The 22,692-nt window shown below is 28.0% G+C and overlaps 1 protein-coding gene and 1 long non-coding RNA gene across 2 annotated transcripts; one reads left to right on the top strand and one right to left on the bottom strand.

The window, feature by feature from the left end:
* Positions 1-14,484: 14,484 nt before the first annotated feature.
* Positions 14,485-16,174, bottom strand: LOC136086514 (uncharacterized). Its single transcript, XR_010641384.1, has 3 exons — positions 15,716-16,174; positions 15,399-15,574; positions 14,485-15,309 (listed from the first exon to the last, which is right to left on the bottom strand). It is a non-coding gene; the product is annotated as an uncharacterized LOC136086514 (long non-coding RNA).
* Positions 16,175-20,091: 3,917 nt separating this feature from the next.
* LOC136086171 (uncharacterized) lies at positions 20,092-22,423 on the top strand. Its single transcript, XM_065808451.1, has 3 exons — positions 20,092-21,467; positions 21,626-21,878; positions 22,083-22,423. Exons 1-3 carry the CDS (start codon positions 20,092-20,094, stop codon positions 22,305-22,307), a joined length of 1,854 nt encoding a protein of 617 aa, XP_065664523.1. The 3' UTR covers positions 22,308-22,423.
* The last annotated feature ends 269 nt before the right edge of the window (positions 22,424-22,692 follow it).

Below are 22,692 nucleotides of genomic sequence, written 5' to 3'. Positions count from 1 at the left end.
TTTATGACTCATTTTTCTGACAACCCCAATCATTAACCTTCACTCCTTGATTTATGTGTGGGCTCTGATCCTATCTTGCGTTCAGTTTCTCTTTTTTCTCCTTTAGGAGGTTCTAACCATGCAATGATTTCTTTAAATCTTTCCTCTCGTACTTCCTTTTCGAACTCACCCAATCATCGCAATGCTTACTAATAACCAAAAGCTGACTAGGTTTTTTTCGTGATTTTTTTTGTGACGGTCCTTGGGCTGATGTCTTTTCTCACTTGGCTAAAAAATGCGTCTCCCGCGTAACCTCCTAGAATCAGGCGGGAACGGAAGCTTTTATTTCTTCATGTCGGTTCCAATTTAAGCCTTTTTCTACTCCATGGTTTTCACCCTCTTGTGCAGCTGCTATATCTAATTATGATTTTCATCTGTTTTAAAAGAACAACTCTCTTGAAAACAACTGCTACTTATTATGGCAAAAAATCAATATAAAAATCGCTGTCAAAAATGCTAGGCTCCGTTATTCTTAATTCACTAAATCTTGTATCTTATCTCAGAAGTTAGACTTTAGAGACTTTTGTAAAATCTTCAACAGCATCTTTAACAAAGGTAAGTCTAACATTCCATCTCTCGTTCATGTGACTAATCTTATTGCATTACAATTAAACAGGTTGACCCATTGTTAGACATTCAAATCACTCTAGTTTCCGTTGCTAACGTCATATCTCAATTAAACCCTTCTACGGCTTCTGGCCCAGACAGCATTTCTGTCATAGTCTTACAAAACTGTACTCTAGAACTCTCTTCAGTTTTGTTTTTCTGCTTGCTGGAAATCTTATGTTCCAATCCTTAAAAACTTTGGTTAACAATCTGATTACTCCAATTATCGTCTAATCAGTCTTCTTTCTGGTATTAGCTAGGTCTTTGAGTCTTTGATAAACAAATTTCTTACATCCCATCTTGAGTCAAATAACTTATTATCAGACAAATAATACCGTTTTCAATTCTCTTGCTCTACTTGCTAACTGCTGTGACTAAAAGATTTTATTATGCATTAGATGGAGGCCGAAAGGCTAGGGCTATTGCTCTTGACATAACAAAGGCTTTTGAAAAAGCTTTGCATCCAGATTCTCTCCATAAGCTTTTATCAAATGGTGTATCTGGGAATGTTTTTGAGATTATCAAATTGCTTCTTTCTAACCGTTTTATCAAAGTTATCCTCAAAGGCCAACACTCTTCTTTATTTCTAGTAACTTCTGGGGTACCTGAAGGTTCTACCCTTGGTCCGGTTATGTTTTTTACCTCCGTTATCTTCCCAACAACCTTACCTCTAAAGAAGCTGTTTTTTTTTGATGATTCAACTTTAAACTCCTGTTTTTACAAAAGGTTTTTTTTTTTCGATTGTTTTGAATAGGCAGCCATTCTTGAATCTGATTTCACTTCTGTCACAGATTGGGGCTCACAATGGCTTGTAAATTCCAACTCCAACAAAACTCAATTATTTACTGAGCACAACTGTCGCAATACTGTCGACATTCCTATATTAATTAATAGCAACCCTCTCACTGAGTCCTCTCCTTTACGCCTTCTTGGATTATTGTTTGCTACTAACTTTTCATGGAAATTATATATACAATCAATTGCTAATTTAGCATTTTCTAAGGTTTCTTCATTTTATCATGCTGGTCATTTTGTCTCTCCTGATTGCATTTTCTACCTCTACAAACATTTTATCTGTTTCTGTAAAGAATACTGTTGTCATTTTTGAGCTGGTTCTTCTAACAATGCTTTTTTGCTTCTAGAGAAGGTCCAAAAGCGCATTTTAAACATAGTTGGACCCGCTCTATCTGCTAAACTTGAGCCTCTTTCCCATCGTCCTAAATTTGCTTCTCTTTCTTTTTTCTACAAATACTGTTATGGTTGCTGCTCAAGGGAGCTATCATCTTTCGTTTATCAACTAAAACTCATTCACGCTTTCATTTATTCACATCATTCAGCAAAGCCTCTTTCTTTTACTATATCTGTCCCTGCATGCTCTAAAACTTTTATTTGTCTAGTTTTTTTCCCCGCACTTCAACTCTTGAAACTGTCTCCCATCTTCATGTTTTCCTGACTCATACAACCTTCAACTTTTTATGTCTTCTGTAAACCAATTCCTTGCTCTATAACTCTATTTTTTTTTTCTAGTTACTCCCAACTTAATAGCGGTTGCTTACAACCATGCTGGGAGTGAGTTCGAATAAAAAAGAAATATAAATAAATTTAAAAAAATATACAAAAGTCAAACACTTTCATTTTTTGTTACAATAATATAAATATAAAAATAGTAATGACATAAAATTTTTCCCAAACAAATGATTTTTTTAAAAAATAACCCTAGGAAAGAAAATTAATATTTTATCTCAGATAAATGAATATAAAAATAATTACCCTTGACAAAAGAACGTTAATGAACTGTCTGTTTATAAGCCAGAAAAGAAAAGGAGGAAAACATAATTATTATTAAAAAGGTGCAATTAAACATATGTTTGTGATAAGAAATAATTCTACTATTACTAATTAATAGTATTTTACTATTTTTTAATATTTATTAAAAATATTTTACTATTTTTAATATTTATTTATAATATTTTACTATTTTTTAATATTTATTAATAATGCTTTACTATTATTATAATTTTAGTAATAAAAGTTTCTCCATTTAAGAAATTATTTCAAACAACTTCAAATTTTACTCCCAGTAAGTGTAAGTTTTCCAATAACTTTTCATAATAAGTTGTCAAAAAAAAATCTTATTATGAAAAGCTTTTGGAAATAAATTATGGAAATACAAAAAAAAAATTGGAATATAATCAAAGAAATAATTGGTAAAAATATATCGATTAAAAATGATTTGCCACAAAACCTGTTGATTGATGAAAAACTTGTTTATGATAAAAAAAAACCATAGCTGAAAAACTAAACAGTCTTTTTCTTTTGGTCCAAATCTGGCGGCTAAAGTGACATAAAATTTAAAACTTACCTCAAAACGGCAAATAATGTTACGACAGAAATATATTTAAATATAAGTGAGCTATCTAATGCTTTTTCCGCTCTGAAAAATAATAAAGATGCAGGCATCAATAAAATTAGAGTCAATGTAGTTAAATCAGTCTTTGATATTATTGAACCCTTATTATTTCTCATTTTTAATCACTCATTAACTTCTGTTATTGTACCAGATAAACTTAAAATAGCCAAAATCACACCGAATTTTAAGTCTGGTAAAAAAGCAAAGGTTTTAAACTACTGACCTATTTCTGTCTTTCTATTATAATGTATTTCTGGATACTTTTATTAAATAAAATTTCTTGTTGATTTAACATATAAGGCACATAGATATCATACTTTTATTTAGCAGAGATATTGTTAATATGTATTTATGAACACAATTGTTTTATACCATATATATTTTATAGATAAAAGTATTATAATTAACTTTACAATGGTGAAATAAAAATTTATAATAAAAGTAGTAAAAGTATCTATTGTTGTTGGAAAACCAAATTCAAAGGCAGAGACAAAAGTCCAGAGGAAAAAAAATTATAAAAAAAGAACTTCAGATTCAACAAGCTATGTCTTGGTGCAAAGAGCACAACAAGAAAGACTATGCTGCTTTGCAAACTGTTATGTTTTCTTTTATTAAAGACACCATTGATAGGAGATTATATGGAAAACTGAAAGTATTAAAAAGCAGCATCTCAAATTTTGACAGCAGAGGAAGAGCACTCTATTGTAGAATTCATTAAAAAAATACAAGTGTCAATAAGAAATATCAAGAAAGCAAGACACTAATCTAGTTGATGATTTTTTAAAAACTAGATGCTATTGCAATATCAAGAAGCAAGGTGGTTGCAAGTTTGTCAAAATATCTGATAATGCAAAACATGTTGTAAAGACTGGAAAGTAAGAAGAGTACAATACACGAAACAATAAACTAGAACTCGTGTTATTGTTTAGTCTCAATGTAAATTATAATGAAAAAAAAGATTGTTTATAAAATGCTGTACACTATTTATTTGTTTTTCAACACTAATCCATATAATTCCAATACAACCATATTTTAAACAGAACTATTAAAATTGATTATAGGCTCGGTCAGTTGTTTTGGCAGAGATGGGAAGCAGAACACCAAAACTTAAATCTGAAAAGACAAGGAAGTGTACTAATTAACAGGGTATTGTACTATACAAAAGGGATGGCAGGGTCACATTTAGGCGAAATAATAATGAGTATTGTGTCATTATTACTGGAATGATTTTTATCTTTTTCTTCTTTAATTGCTAGTATGCCCTATAATTAAAACAATAAATAGATAAATGTCTAAGATCTGGAAATTTATGTTTGAGCAGTTACAGATGATTATGAAAGAAAGTTATGAGAAAAGTTTAAGTTTAGAAGATATACCAGGTTTCGTTACAGTAAACAAGGTGAATCCAAAAGACTGGAACAAAACAAAAAATATACGTGTCACCAACATACCTTGGTCTATGTAAGCCTAAAACATCATTAAACATGTTGAGTTGATTGAAATCAAGAAAAAAAACGGATGAAAAGGAGAAGAAAAAGCAAAAAAAGATAAAGATAAAGAACAATTTCATACATGTAAATCAAAATGCGTTTCCAATGACATTTGTAAACTAAAGGGTTTTAAATAATGCCCAGTGTGCCGCGAAAAATCGGTATACAGCCAAATATCTTGTAGAGTTAATGGAATGAAGCTAATAATGATTAATCTTGTGACATCAACCAAAACAAGTGCTAAATATAAATTAAATGGCAAGGAAAGCAAGAACATCAAAAAGGGAAACGTTTTGCGTTGTTTTGAAATGTAACTTACTGATTCTGAAGAGAAATTTAGACTTTTTATTAACTTTAAACTTAAACACTACAAGCATCTTAAACACTACAAGCCTTAAACACTACAAGCATCTCTACTGTTAGTAAAAAGCTCATTCCATCAACCTGTGTGGTTTTTTAACTTAAATATAATTTTATATATATATATATATATTAAATTGTTCATATCACATTTTCTAAAAATTAAAGTAAGTCTAACTTGTATTTTTTTAAGAGAGTATTTATATAAAGTCTTAAAACAAAAAATATTATGCGCTTAACTTAAACGATGCTTATGGAGAACATCAATTATGACTTATTCGTTTTTAAGGTGTTTGTGTTTTTAAGGTGTACTTCACTGTAAACAACTTAAATTTACTTTAGTTTAAAGACTATTTGAATAACAGAAAACAATGCATAACTTATGAAACAAATGAAACCAAAAATAAATTATAAGTTGTTGGGTTTACCAAGGATCTATCTTTGGACCATTATTGTTTCTAGTGTATATAAATAACTTATTTTTAGCATCTAAAATATTATACCTTATGTTGTTAGCTGACGATTTCAATCTGTTTTATAAGAATTATCTAAAGTAAATGAATATTTATAAGTAACCGCCTTTTACTAAATGTAGATAAAACTAAATTCACCCAGTTTCGCAAACCAAATAAAGTTGATAAATATTCCACTTAAACTGCTAAATCTTTTTTTCAATAAAACAGAAATCATAGGGGAATTTACTGTGAACTTTTTAGGAGTAATTCTTTATGAAAACTTGTCATGATTCACATCCAACCCATTGAAAGTAAAATCTCTTATAATATTTCCATACTTTATAAAACAAAGCCATTTTTAAATACTACAGCACTAACTTATCTTTTTTACTGCAACGTTGCATGGGGAAGTATGAATTACGGAAAACTCAAAAATCTTTATTGTAAACAAAAGCATGCTTGTTGGATTATACCACTATTAAATTGTCTCAAGGACTTAAATATTTCTAAACTAACATTTACCAAATATTACTTTTCATGTTTAAAATGACACATGGAATTTCTCCACTTATATTTCAATCTTATTTTATTGCATTAATTTTTAAGTATTTAACAAAGTTTTCAGAAAACAACTTATTGTTCCGAGAATTAATTTAAAAATGAGTTCTAATTGAATTCAATATCGGGGACCTTAATTGTTTTTTATTGAATAAAATGTAATAAAATTTTACCTTATGGTAAAATTTTATTACATTTTATTCAATAAAAAACAATTGAAAAAAATATTTTTTAAGTAAAATTTTCAATAACCTTCAAATGCTACTTCAGATTCTTTCTCAAATTTCACAAATTCTTTGGGCCATTTTTGGCGATTTAATGGCTACTATATTGGGCCGATATTGGCCGTAAACTTGGGCAATATTGGGGAGCAAAAACTGGCCCTTTATTGAGCAAATATCGGCAAATTACTAGATAAATTATGGCTCCAATATTGGGTCAACTATAGTTTTAAATGGCTAATCACGGTCCAATATTGTTCAGCAAATGTCCAACACTGGCATAATATTGAAAAATAATGGTATATTATTGAATATTCATTCTCAGCATGCCATGATTTTATTTGAAAATCTATTTGAAGATGCATGCATAACTACAAATAGGATTAACAATTGTTAATGTGATATTCAAAAACTAATTTGGTTTACATAAACGAAAGGTCATTATTGAACTATAATTATGTATTATAATGATTAATGAATTAACCATTAAAATAAAATGAATGCATATTATCATTATGATTGAAAAATCCATTATTCTGATATTTTATTTAAAGAACTTTATTTTTAATTATATCCAATATTTAAAAATAAATACTAATTTATATACTATTGTTAATTATAACTATCACTTAAGTGAAAATCATAATTAATATATTCATGCGCTTGTGTATTTATTAACTGTACCATTTATTTAGAAATTGTTTTTTCAAAGGGATGCGGAACAGCTCATTCGGTTGCGGAGTCATTCCTTTGGATTTTTCCTGTAGGTGTAATTTTGTTAGGTGCACCTTCGCTGTATTTCGAGGTCTCGCGTGATGACTAATACTACTTCTTTCCACAATCATTTGCTTATGTTAAATGTTTAAATTAAATGGTTATATTAAAGAAGAAACTTTAAAATGAGCTAATCTCTGGTGTTCAAACAGAAATGTAATAGATAAACAAGAAATAGTTATGTTTATGCAATTGTTATAGTAACTTTACAAAAAGAAAAAATATATATATTTTATCAACTTGTTGCTTCACGTTTGGGGCAAAGGCGTCTCAAATTTTAGGGCTTTTTTGTTTCCAGGCTTTAATCATCGCAATTTTTTGAAAAGCATTTTTATTTGACATAAGTATAAGCGTATATATGTTTGGAGTTTTCTCTATGTCTGGTAAGCTAGCTCATACAAAAAGTTAGCTATATCAAGCTCAAAAATGCAGATTTTTATAAATAAAATCTTGACGAAATATTTTATTTTACAACAAGTTCTTTTAAATCATACATAAATTACGCCAATTTAAATTTAATTAAGCAAAAAATAAAATTTTTTTGTTATTTAGATGCCCCAAGAAGACCTAATGGTCTTGTCACAGAGTAACGCAAAAGTGCATTTAACCAGGAAGTTCACGCCTCCTTCCTTACCGTGACACTATATATATATATATATATATATATATATATATATATATATATATATATATATATATATAATATATATATATATATATATATATATATATATATATATATATATATATATATATATATATATATATATATATTTATATATATATATATATATATATATATATATATATATATTTATATTTATATTTATATATATATATGTTGAACGTCGTAATAGCATAAAATAAGTAATTATTTTTAGAAATAACACGGTGTTTTTTATACTAGACAAGTTTCGTAAAATTGTATTTACATTTTCAAAAGATTTTAAAAATAATTACTTTCAAATTACTGCATTGGTTTTTATGATTTGGGTAAAGATTTTACTGAATGTAAACCTGATGCTCTAACTACTAAAGGCATTAGTTTTCATGTTAGTTGGTATGCGAGGACATTAGAAAACACTCATTGATTATGTTTTATCATTATACAGAGGCTTTAGTTTTTATATTAGTAGTTTTGCATCACATTGGAAACTTGTAATTAAATAAATTTAAAACAAGTGATTTCATATGCTTCATTAGAAACATTTTCCGAGATCCATGCCATATTAGAAAAATCAGAAAAAAAGTTCTTTAAATGACGATTTTTTATGAGTATTGTATTTAATGGAGTTATTTTAAACTTCATTTGAGTTTGAAAGGTTTGAAATTTGCGAATAAACTTTCAAGAAAACATCAAATTTCAGTTTTTCAGCTTTTACAATCTTTTTTGACCAATACAAATTTGTATTGTCGGTAGGGCACCAGATTTATCACCTCAGAACTAATCATCTTTAATTCTAACCTTAATTTAGACTGGGGCGGGTTTTCAAGCTCGTCAAGAAGGAGACTAAAAAAGTCTGTAAAAAAAAAAAGGTCCCCACATTTATTAGTAACTTTCATTTTTAATTTTTCATACTTTAGCGTAATAATCAAGTTCATATACGTATAATTACGTATAATAATCAAATCATTCGTCAATATATTAGTCCAATTCTGTATAATAGTCAATTAACAAAAAATATTTTTGAAAAAAAGCTCAATGGGAGGGGGGGGGTTACTATCTCGTGACCGATATAATAATGGCTTCTAACGCATTACCTAATATTAAATTGCCTTCACTAAAAACGGCGAAGTTTGATATTTAGGTTATATATTTGTATTATTGATGCTTGGTGGTTATACCCTCTTTCCTCACCTCCCTCGACGGTTGTCACCCTCCCATCCCCCTCCTATATAAGTTTTGCACTCTCGGTGGTCTTACTCCCCTCCCCCAACTCCATTCACACTTTTTTTTTTTTTGCACTGTTTAACCTTTATAACTTAACAGGACATGAACGTGAGAAGCATTCACCTTTTATTAATGGGCAAGTGAACGTGAACTGCCACCTCAATTTATTGCGTTTGCGCACATACATTTATTGGATTTTACCGTCACATACATTTACTGGATTTTATCGAATATTTTAAGTTTAATTTTCTAATTTGTTTTCATGTTTAAAACTGATTGAGAAAAACTTTAATAATTTCTAATAAGGATGTGTCATTCTATTTTATAAAGTATTTTACTAAAATTATTGCTTTAAATTGTGTTTATTTTTCTATTCGATTACCTGCATGTTTTTGATACGCATTCTCAGTAAACATGTTTTCATCGGACCATAATGCGTAAAGCCGCCGCCGGCATGCTGATGCTGGTCCACTGCAAAACCTAATGCAGCTTGCCGCCGTTGCAAAAACGCTAAAGCTCCGCTATGCAATTTTTTGTAGGGTTGCCGCTGCCGGCTGAAGAGCGCCAAAACGATTAGTTGTCAAAGCGTTTTTAAAATGGTATGCCAGCATCGGTAAGTACATTGCGGTACGTTTATAAGCTTCGACATACAATGATCTATTTATGGTCTATACAGTGTATAGTATAAATACACTAATAAAATAATTGTTTATTAACAAAGTTTTATAGTTATAAATTAGCGGAATATAGATATTAATTATTTTAAAAGTATCAAATAATAAAAATATATATACATATATATATATATATATATATATATATATATATATATATATATATATATATATATATATATACATATATATATATATATATATATATATATATATATATATATATATATATATATATATATATATATACATATATATATATATATATATATATATATATATATATATATATATATATATATATATATATATATATATATATATATATATATATATATATATATATATATGTATATATATATATATATAGGTGTTCAAACAGAAATGTATATATATATATATATATATATATATATATATATATATATATATATATATATATATATATATATATATATATATATATATATATATATATATATATATATATATAGGTTAGATTAGGGTAATATAAGCACCTTGGTAATATGAGCATACTTAACGATTTCTTAGATGTTAGCAGTGAAGTTAAAGTTGCTATGTATTTTTTGAATCGACTTTATCTGGTGATTACAGGAATCAGTACAATTAGCGTAAATCTATATGCAGTAATTAGCGGGTATCATCTAATTAAGACAATGTTAAATTTTTTTGCGTTTTTAAAATAATATTATCACACATGAATAAATTTGTGGCGCGAAATTTTAATACTAAAATAATGAAATTAATTTTTTCATCAAGAAAAATATGTTAGCTAAAAATCCAATCCTTTTTGGCTTGAAAAACAATGCATAGAACTATTTAGTTTTGACTTTATTTAAAGATGCTATTTTTGTGTAATATGAGCATGCTCAAATTACCCAGTGATTTTCATTCAAATTACCTAGTTTTAAAGTCCAAAAAAAGCAGTGGTTTTAATTGGTTTTTTGAATAAAAATAAAACGTAGTAAAACTTTTTATTATTTTAACAATATTAAATATTTTTCTGTAATTTAAATTCAAAAATATTGAATTTTTATCGTTCAAAGGTTTGAGTTGATAAAATTGAAAAAATAACAAACTAACTTTTTTTTTTTCTTGCGGAAAACATAGTAGTATTGTTTCAACAAAAAGTGGCTTAAAATTTGATCTTTTAATGATAAGTTTTATTAATAACGAATCCTTATATTCAAAAAATTAGTTCTAATTGTCAGGTTGGTATTTTTTTTTAATTAATGTTTTTTTGTGAGCTAATTTAAAGTGCTCATATTACCAAGTGGTCTGGGTAATATGAGCATTTTTGTTACTTTTTTAAAACCTCTGTGTTTTTAAGAAAAATTTTCGGGTGCTCAAATATCTAAGTGGATCATGAGAAAGGATCCCTAAATATTGTTTATTCGCAAAAATTTTGGGTCCAGCTTAATTATTTTTGAAATTATTCCAATTTTTGTTTAAGGTGCTCATTTTACACTAATCTACCCATATATATTCTTGTTTTGATAACGTAATAATAATAAATTTTTTCGACTAGAGAGTGGTAAATGTAAAGTTAAATAATCACAAAATAGATCAGTAAATAAATAAAAAAGTAAGCTGAAAAAAAACAACTGTTTTACGGTATTTAAAGTTTCATGCCGTTTGCGGCACTCATCAGCCATATATTTAAATCAAGAAAAATCCGATCAAAAATACAATTAAAAAACGTTACAAAATTCAAGAAAAACAATGGAATGAGTTCTGACGTCAAACACTAATAATAATAATAATAATAATAATAATAATAATAATAATAATAATAATAATAATAATAAGAAGAAGAAGAAGAAGAAGAAGAAGAAGAAGAAGAAGAAGAAGAAGAAGAAGAAGAAGAAGAAGAAGAAGAAGAAGAAGAAGAAGAAGAAGAAGAAGAAGAAGAAGAAGAAGAAGAAGAAGAAGAAGAAGAAGAAGAAGAAGAAGAAGAAGAAGAAGAAGAAGAAGAAGAAGAAGAATAGCAATAATAGCAACAATAATAACAATAATAATAATATATATATATATATATATATATATATATATATATATATATATACATATGTAATATATATATATATAATATATATATATATATATATATATATATATATATATATATATATATATATATATATATATATATATATATATTCATTGTAAGTGTCTCCCTATTGTGCATAATTTACGCAAGAAAAAGCCACCTATTGTTCGTTTATATATATATATATATATATATATATATATATATATATATATATATATATATATATATATAGATATATATATATATATATAGATATATATATATATATATATATATATATATATATATATATACATATATATATATATATATATATATATATATATATATATATATATATATATATATATATATATATATATATATATATATATACAGAGCCGGATCCAGCTTTTTTTGGTCTTTGAGATAGCTAACTTCCAGACATGGAGCAAACTCCAAACATTTATATGTTTATACTTATATCAAATAAGGATGCTTTGCAAAAAATTGCTATGATTGGAGGCTAGGAACAAAAAAGCCCCAAATTTTGTGCCCCCCCCTGCCCCAAATGTGAGATCACCAAGTTGATGAAGTATTTTGTGTACTGTTCTCAACTAGACTTATATTCATCCATAAATTTTAAGTTTCATAGTATTATCTTTCAGCGTTTGAAAATAATGACCATATAAAATTTATAACCCCTCAAATTGAGGAGGGTTTAAACTTTATATGGTCATAATTTTTGAAAGCTAAAATTTTTTACTATGAAATTTAAAATTTATCAATGAATATTAGTCTAGTTAAAAACAGTACAAAAAATATTTTATCAACTTGTTGCTCTCACGTTTGGGGCAGGGGGGCACTAAATTGGGGCTTTTTTGTTCCCAGCCTCCAATCATCGCAATTTTTTGCAAAGCATCCTTATTTGACATAAGTATAAACATATAAATGTTTGGAGTTTGCTCCATGTCTGGAAGTTAGCTATCTCAAAGACCAAAAAATGCTGGATCCGCCATTGATATATATATATATATATATATATATATATATATATATATATATATATATATATATATATATACATATATATATAAATATATATATATATATATATATATATATATATATATATATATATATATATATATATATATATATATATATATTATATATATATATATATATATATATATATATATATATATATATTTATATATATATATTTTTAAAAATATATAAATATATATATATATATATATATTTATATATATATATAATTTATAATTGCTCTGTTCTTTTAAGAACATTGAGCACTCTATTTTGTAGAATGCATTTTAAAGTTGTTTAAGATGTAAAAGCTGAGTTGTTCATCCAAAGTTACTTTGAAAGTAGAAATCAAATATTTATAAAAAACTATTAAATCTTCTTTTCATATGAAATTAAAAAACCAATAAGATTTAAATTATCTATAAGTAAATAAATGCAATTGTTGTTGCCACTATTTAAGTTTGATTTTATAATCAGTAAATAAAAATAAACGATTTTAAATGTAATATTTTCTAGCACATCAAAAATTATATTGTTTGAAGCATTAAACATAATATACACATTTTTCAAGCTTTGTTTTGGTCATACTTTTAGGAAAATATTTTTAGACTTTATTGAAATTACTACAAAAACAAAACTTTGAGGGATATCTCTTTTGCTACAATAAAACCTTGAATAAACTTATTGTTCATTTTTCTAACATCATTAAACAATAAATGGAATCCACAAATAAACTCCTGCAGCTGAGGACGGTTAAGAGCTAAAGTGTTAAGACTATTTTTAGTATCTTCAGAATTTATCTTTTGCTGGGTATATCCTGAATTCCAGATACTTTTATTATCTTATTCCAGATTTCCAAAAAGCTTTTCATTGATATAAATTTGAACATACATATTATTATAACTCTAGGAGTGTATAAAGAACATATTTAATTTTTAGAGTACCTATTTGCCAATTCAATTTACATAAATTTTTCTTTTCAAAGACCCTTTTTTGGACCATTACTTTTCTCCCTAGTAATAGTAGCCATGTAGTAAAGTTTAATTTGTTTTTGAGATAATGTCTAATACTTTATTTTGATACTTTACAATTTTAGTTCTAAGTAAATTTAAAAAATTAGTACGAGTGAAGTATGATTCTAACATTTGAGATGCTTCATGATAGAAATGCTCTCATTTTCTGTATATTTAATTAATTTTTTTTGAAATCTATTATAAAACTGTTAGCGTGGTCAAGCCACCCAAAGAAAATTCTTTTTGATTCAATATCATTTAATCTAAACAGTATTTTAAAATAAAAATATCCCTTTTTTAAAAAATTTTTCATTAGTTTTTATTATTAGTTATTAAGTTGCTTCAAAAATTCATCTTACCATATCGCAGATCTTTTGGGTATAAGAACTTAGGACTCTAGAGATCTCAGAACTCTAACCACTGTGCAATGGCTGGTCAAACTTGAGATTAAGAAAGCATTCAAATAGCCATTATTTAAAAATATTTTATATAAGTAAATTTATATCGAAAACTGATACTTTTTTGTTGAGGACGAGTCAGGACAGAGAAAACAGTAAACCTTTTATAACTAAATTTACATCTAGTTTTCATTGAAATAAAATTAAAGTACATGGTAGCGTTGGCACTTAATTTCATAAAATGCACTCATACTCTAAAAACCTAAAAATATAAAATTAGCACATCTTTAACAAAATTAGTCTATACATATGAGTGCAGAGTCTTTAACTTTGTTGAAGCCGAAAGACTAAATGGCGCTTAAGACTAACACCCATAGTTTATACACCCATGTGTTATTAGTAGCATCAATAAAAAATTAATAATCTATATAATAAAAAATTCATCTATTTTTCGAATCAAATACCGGGAAATAAAAGATAATGAGATTCAGGTTTCAACTTCATTTTTTTATTTTACAAAATATTATATTAATTTTTTTTTCCAGAAGCTTCCATATTTTTGATATGATATTTTTGATATTTTTGATGCCGCTTTTCGTGCGTCATTTGCAATACCAACTCTACCTGAAAGATTCGATTTCTTTTTTTAGGGAGGAGGTAGCATGTCGAAGTAGACTTTGTTTATTTGGCAAATAACACGATGTCTTTTCTTTTCATGTTCGACAACTAACCCGTAATTTTTACATGTGCTTTCTTCGCAGTCTTTTAATGCGGTTTGTAGCCTTTCCTCTAGTTAATCAAATACTTCTTGAGACTCAATTAAGTAAGTCAATGACTTTACTTGATTTAAAAATTCGCGGCAAATAGAAGCTTTACCTTGTTTTGGATAACTTTTGATTCGTATATTAGATAGTTGAGATGGGTCATCTTTAGGACATGGTTCTTTGACCGATATACTTTCTGATTCAACTATACGCGATCCCATTACATCAAAGTCCAAGTTTAAAAAAACAGAGTTCTTGTATTGTGTACCAAACGAATTCCAAAATATTTTATACTTTGTAGTTACAACGAGCATATGTTTACACGGAAGTAAGTTTTTTTTCCCATCAAAGCAATTACAACTCGGCATTCGCAATTCATCATCAAAAAAAACTTCATAAATACTATCGTTTTTTTCACCTTCTAAATAAATCAAATATCTTGCTATGAATTTTGATGAATCCAATTTCTCAATACAGTGGGCAACAAATATTTTTGGTCGGTTATGTAGCCAAGAAGGCAGACTTTGTTGGTTTAAAATTAGATTCAACATAACTAAAAAATTAGTTTTATAATTATAAGCTATTTATATGCACACAAACACACACACACATATACGTGAGAACAGCAACACTAAAATATACCTGTTGTACTTATCAGGTAAAAATTGCTCCACAAGAATCGTAATCATTCCACTTTAACTTTTATCATGGAATTTACTTAAGTAGCCATTTTTAAAGTCTTTATTCTTACTTTCCACCTCATTATTTGTGTCAACTGCAACTTCAAGCAAACCCAGTCGATATTAACGTACCCAGAGCTAATTAAAGAAAATACATATATTAAAAGTTATAAAAATACACTAATCTTTTGCATTAATACACTTGTCAAAAATTATAGCATAAGTTTTGCTTAAAACTATTTCTCAATACCTCTGAGTAATAAAATTATTCTAATGTACCTGGCGGACTGGAAACCAAGTTTTTTCGAGCCAGTTTCAAAAATTCTTGGAACTATCACTTTTCCAAAGCTCACTCGCTCTTAACTCTCTGACATGTTCTTCATATAGATCATGTGTTTTAGATGATGCAACCTTTCTTAGCATAGTCAAAATTGTTTCTCTTTTTTAATGAGCAGATAACCATCGAACCCATGCTTGCATCGAACCCGGTGGAAATCGCATAATAAAAGATGTGTATTTAAAAAGACGAAAGCTATTAATTTTCTTTGACATATTTTGCAGAAATATATATGACAAAAAAAATTAATAGTTTTCATCTTTTATTATATTATATATATAAATACGTTTTATAATAAATAGAGTAATTGTACTTGAACAAATGTTCAAGTAAAAGAATTGAACAACGTAGTACTTTCACTTTTGTTTCTTTTCAGACCTATTTTTTTACTTTATAACGAATGAAAGAACTAGCTGTCTGTTTGGAACACTTTTCAAAAACGTTTATAACAATACGCAGTTATAACAATACGCAGCTATGTTGTTTGTATAGTTTTATCGCTTCAAAGACAGCGAGAAAACATTTTATCTTTTCGTTGAATAAATTATTTTTTTACATAGATACTACTCTTACATAATTATACATAAATTTGTATTATGCAATAATCCACAAACATTAACAAGCGCTGAAACACATTTGTTGTAATAAAATTTTTTACATTGCTCGATAAAATATATGCATAGTTTTATGACAAGATAACTTAAAAACTTATTTCTTTCATGTTAATGTTTGATGTATTCAATTTTGTGACACACAAAAGTACCTTTTACTTTGTAACTAAAAAGTATTGCTAAACTAAAATACATTTATTTTAGTACTTTGGTTAAGCAATACTTTTTAGTTCACTTTGTTACTTTTAAAGTCAGTACTTTTACTTTTTTTATTTTTAAGTATCTTCAAAATGTAACGACCCCAACCCTGTAAACAATGTACTTACTTGGAAACAAAATAAGATGAATTGAATTTCTTCATCGCAGTTGTCTACCATAAATGGTTGTAGTAGCCAAAGAGGATTCCATATTTTAATGAATGTTAAAGCTTCATTTTGAATGACAAATGATGCTACAACTTGGTAGTCCACATTAGTTTTTACGACTAAAAAGAACAACGGGATGACAACGGGTTCTTGACAGTAAAAAGTACTTAAATGCTCTAGCAACCATATCAGAATACTTTTTTTTTTACCAATAAACGTTAAGAAGTTCATACCTAACATTTTCACAGTACTTTTTTTAAAGAAAAATGTTCAAAGACTTTGTAACATTGAAATTTTTGTAACATTTGAAAATTTTTCTATTAAAAATTACTGTGAAAATGTTAAGAGTCATTTTTTGTAAGAATCAGGCAGTCAATGGAAGTGACCTCCTCCAAATTGCTTGAATTTTTTATATATTGATCAGAATATAGAAAAAACCTGTTGGGGAAAAAAAAAAAATTTCAAAAATGTTTCGTTCACTCGGAATCTGGGCTTAAATTTTTGCGATTTTTTTAAAAATTTTTAGAAATTTAGTTTTTGCCACCTTTGAACCCATTTTTTTGGCAAGGCAATAAGTTGCACATAGCTTTTGTAGTTAATATCAGACGTAACCCAAAAGCTCTCTCCAAAAAATATAAAAAAGTTGCGTGACACTGTGCGGTTGGCTAATTATCATAGTTCAAAAGTACAAAATCAATCAGTTTTGTCAACTTTTAATCGGAGTTAATTCTAGCGGCGAAGTGTTGCACACAATTTTTCTTTTAGGATTTGAAATTATTAAAGGTATTGAGTCTAAAAATGCAAAGAAAGTTATGTGATACCTAAGGCCTATTAATATATTAAGGCTTGAAATTGGAAAAAAATGTTTTAGTATACTTACAAAATGAACCATTACGGCAGAGGCGCTTAGTTTTGTAAAAATGTAAACATATCCAACTGTCAATATAAAAAGGTCCTAACATAATAATAAAAAAAATTCGTGTGATCTTTAGATATTAAGTTAAAAATAAAGGTACAAATTGTTAAAAATGATTAAGTACGAAGAGATATTTTTTTGGACACACAGCTGAGGTTTTCGCTCACAATAAAATTTCTATCATCCAAAATTAGCATTTAGCATTACACAAAACATTGCACGTAATGTTAAGAAAAAATTTAAGCGTTTCTGACTATGATATAGAAATCATAACAATTGAAATAAATAATAATAAAAAACAATACATGATCAGAAGTGAATTATTTAAATTTACGTCATAACCAAATAACTTGTGGTGATCGAATGGAAGAAGAATCGCTGATATCACGATTGTGGAGAAACAAGTTAGTGGGCGGTTGTTTACTTTACCATAAAAATGTCTTAACTTTATTTTAACGATCTTTAAAATTTGCATAAATAGAGTAGATATTTTATCATTGCTATTGAGAAATAGGTACTGCATAAATAGAACTTGTTTTTAGTTGAGTATGAAACAAAACAAATATTTTTATGAAAACTGTTGTTGCTTTTCAAAAGGAAATTGTGGATCATTCAAAAAACATAAAATTATAAACAAAATGTTCTACATTCATCAGCTGGGAGATGTTGATGTTAAGAAACACCTCATCAACTTAAAGGTAATTATGTATTTTAAATTTACGCAGACTGTAATATAATTTTTATAATTACATACTTTATAACTTCTCTGCAATAAGATTTTGAGACAAAGTTCTTTAAACAAAAAAAAATAGCTCTTTTAATTAATTCCTCACTCTTTTAATAAATAATCACTAAATTAATCACACTCTTGCAATATTGTATTTTAATAATAACAACAATGTATTTCAAACTTGTAAACATTTTTCGTGAAGAGTCAGATTATAAACAATGCTTTAAATGACACACTTAATAATTGTTTAAAAAATTGTTTTTAGGTCATGCGATTAAACGATAATAATATTTGGGAAGAAAATGGACTTATTGCAAATAGACTTAAAAGAAATCTTGAAAAGGATGAACAAATATGTGCTTTTCACCGGTACACGTTTCGTATTGCATGGAGTCCTCCAAAAACATGCTTTCATCCTCACCATCTAAATATAAAAGGAAAAAAATCTCCCGCTTTAAGGGCGTCACCAATACATGTCGTCATATCAATGTCAAAGCGATACAATGAAGTATTTTCAGTTGGTGCAATGCTGTGTTTTACCCATTTAAAGCAAGAAACTGCTTTATCTAGAGTCAACGAAAACACCAATTTATGTACAGAAACACAAACACAACAAGAACAAACATATATGACACCTGCTACTCCAGATGAAGAATTTGATCCCGGTGAAATTAATGTTTCACAGGAGATTTTAAACGAATCTCTAAGAAGCCGTGAGAGTGTAACTGAGGTTTTTAATGCAAGTCCAATAAAATTTAGATTAAAAAGGAAGTTCGAATATCTGGAAGATACTACTAAAGATAAGTTAAAACGCAAGTATGTTCGCCTAGAAAACTTATTAAAGAAAAAATTTGCGGAAGCTGTTGCTCCTGGACAAGAGGAAATACTTATAGATTTTCTTAACAGTAAAAATGTTGATGAAATAAATAGCCCTCTCCCAATTGAAATTATTCGTGCTCAGAAAGTATATAAGCAAAGTGATTCCATGGGAAAGTTAGTTATCCTCTCATTATTAGACCATACCAAGTATACCAAAAAGTTTATAATGAACACATTTGAGTGTACCAAACATCGTATAGAAACAGCAAGAAAATGGCATGCATCTCATAAAGGGTTGGCATTTCCAGAGAAGAAAGTATTCGTCCGATCTAGTCTTGATCAAACAAAGTGTGAACATTTCTTAGACTTTATATTTACAAGCGGTATTTTGCATGATGTTGCTTATGGAATAACCAAATTAAAATACGACAGCGGTGAAGAACAAAAGATAGTGCATGCAATACTGACGACAAAATATAGCCACGCTATCATGTTCTATCGAAAAATTTGTAGTGAAAACAATTATATACCATTATCTGATTCAAGTTTGTGGAAAGTATTGCATGCAATAAAACCTTCAAGTCGAAAAAGCTTAGCTGGATTAGATGATGTTACTGCTTCAGGCATGAATGGTTTTCAAACATTACAAAAATTGGCACAAAGATTTAGTTCTAAATCTCTCGAAGCTGCCCTTGAAAAAGGAAAAAGGTATTTGAAAACAAGTTATCAAACCAATTGTAGTGTCAATGACTCAAACATTTCTTCTCATAGCTCAAAACATGCCTTATCAGATCCATCTGAAAAAAATCTTCAATCCAACACAGAGATATCAGAAGTGGTATGTGCCGATTGCTATGATTTGTGAAAAGCTATCAAGATGATCAAAGAACTAACAATTCAAAATTCTGACGATGCTGATTCTATTTATGATTTGGAAATTGCTGTAAAGGATGTATTCAACTACATAAAACACCTGATGAGAGATTCTCAACAGAAAAAGGCAAAAATCGAAGCTTTTAAGCAATTAAACGATGAAACTGCTTTCTGGCTTAAAGATTTTTGTCAAAAAATTCTTCCGGTTCGATACAGAGAGGGCCAAAGAGAGTATTTTGGCAAGAAAGGAATGAGTTTACATGTGGATATATTCTTCATAAAAATAGCAGGAAAGTTATTCAAACGTGTTTACTTTACTTCAATGTATAGGTGTGATCAGGGAATAGGTGATGTTGTTTCGTTAGCCACTGCAGTTTTAGACCAATTCAGAATTGATCAACCGCATATCAAGAAAATGTTTACCAAATCTGATAATGCCGGCTGCTATCAGGGAAATCTTTCAGCTGAAGCAATCTACAATGTATGCAAAGAGAGAGATATAAAGTTGCTGAGATATGATTATAATGAACCCTGTTGTGGAAAAGATCAATGTGACAGGGAGAGTGCAGGTGTAAAGACAATTTTAAGGAGTTACGTTGACTCTGGTAATAATCTTTTGACTGCTGAAGATATACACAAGGCTATGCATTATAGTTTTGGCGCTAAAGATGCAAAAGTAGCAGTTGCTCAAATTAGCAATGATAAAACTGTAGTTACTGGACCAAAGATTAAGAACATTAGCAACTATCACTCATTTGAGTTTGGTGAGAAAAGTATGAAGATGTGGCGATATTTCAATATCGGTGAGAGAATTGAACAAGAGTATGGAAATCTTAAAATTCAACCCTCGATTAAGTTGTTGTTGTCATATAGCAAAACAGATAATTCAATTAAGCGTAACAAGTCACTTAAGGAAAAACAGAAAAGAAGTGACAGGCAATTATATTCATTAAGATTTTGCACTGAAATGAATTGTACTTTATCATTTGAAAGCGATGCTAAGTTAGAAGAACACATGCTATCCGGTCTTCATACAGTTCCGAAATCATTAACATCATTGGATAAAGTTCGCAACTCGTTTGTTCATAAGATGAAAATTACTTCACAACTAAATATGCCAATTTCTTCATCCTCTAACAGTGCTTCCGTAAAAGACAAACCACATTGCATGAACATTTTTCTATTGCAAGGTTGGGCATTACCAGTTCGAAGTTCTTTTAGATTTTCAAATCAGCAGAAAGAACTGTTGTATAAATACTTTATTCGTGGAGAAGAATCAGGTAATAAAATGAGCCCTGAGCAGGTTCACATGCAGCTGAGGAGAGAACTTCCGCCTGATCAATATGTAACTAGCCAACATATAAGATCTTTATTTTCAAGGTAGGCATTGTTGCTATCAAAACTTTTGCAAATTAGATTATGTTTCTGACTGTTAAATAGTTCTTTTACAAATATGAAATTAAAATTTAGGTGAAAGTTATAATTTTGTGTGTTTGTTTACATATGTTTAAAAATATGTACAATTGATATTGTTATAGATTTAGTAACCTGAAAAGAAAAGGTAAGCTGGTAGAACCGACAACAGAAAATAATGAAAATAGTCAGGTTAACGATAACAAAGAAGTTTATGGCAAAAATGATGACTTTAATCTGGCAGGAGACAATGAAGATGATAATAAATATGAGGAAGACATCGCCAATCTTGCAAAAGAAATTTGTCTTGTATGGAAAGTGAATGATTGGGTTGCTGCTGCATATGAAAAACAATGGAATATTGGATATATTGTGGAGGTAATATTATTCAAAGTATATATTAGTTTCAAGTTTTTATTTTGTTTTACAAAACAGTGCTCTAAAATAAAAGGAATATAAATAAAATGTAAAAATAATTTCAGAATGACATTATATAAGACTTTACAAGTTTTATTGAATGTAAGCAAAATTAAACAAATCATCTTTATTATATTATTTTAAATGTTGCGCTAATACTTTTAGGTATCTATAACTGGGATCAGAGTTAATTGTATGATTAACGGGCAAGAGAAGAATACTTTTCGCTGGCCAGTTACTACCGAGGAGATAAATAACCAAACTGATAAAATTATCTGTTTAGTAAATGCTCCTTTTCTAATCAGTGGTTGTGGCGATTATTCATTATCCGAAGAAGACTATAATACAGTCATATCATTATTCTTAGAGAAACTTACTGCAGCAGAGTAGAAATTATGTGTGATGTGGTGGATAATGTGTGTAAATGACTCTATTAATAAATGAAAAGCTAATTTTTAAATGGAAAAACATTTAAATGTTTGATTTATGTTTTATTTAATTAGCAATATAGTTATCTTGATGTTAGATTTTTGTTCAGTTTTTAATTCATGTTATATCATACGTGTGACAAAATCACACGAATTTTTTTTATTATTATGTTAGGACCTTTTTGTATTGACAGTTGGATATGTTTACATTTTTACAAAACTAAGCGCCTCTGCCGTAATGGTTCATTTTGTAAGTATACTAAAACATTTTTTTCCAATTTCAAGCCTTAATATATTAATAGGCCTTAGGTATCACATAACTTTCTTTGCATTTTTAGACTCAATAC

The sequence above is a fragment of the Hydra vulgaris genome, chromosome 10 (assembly GCF_038396675.1).
Source record: "Hydra vulgaris chromosome 10, alternate assembly HydraT2T_AEP".
Lineage (NCBI taxonomy): Eukaryota > Metazoa > Cnidaria > Hydrozoa > Anthoathecata > Hydridae > Hydra > Hydra vulgaris.
The sequence above is the reverse complement of the archived record's forward strand: the minus strand, read 5'-3'. Positions and strand labels throughout refer to the sequence as shown.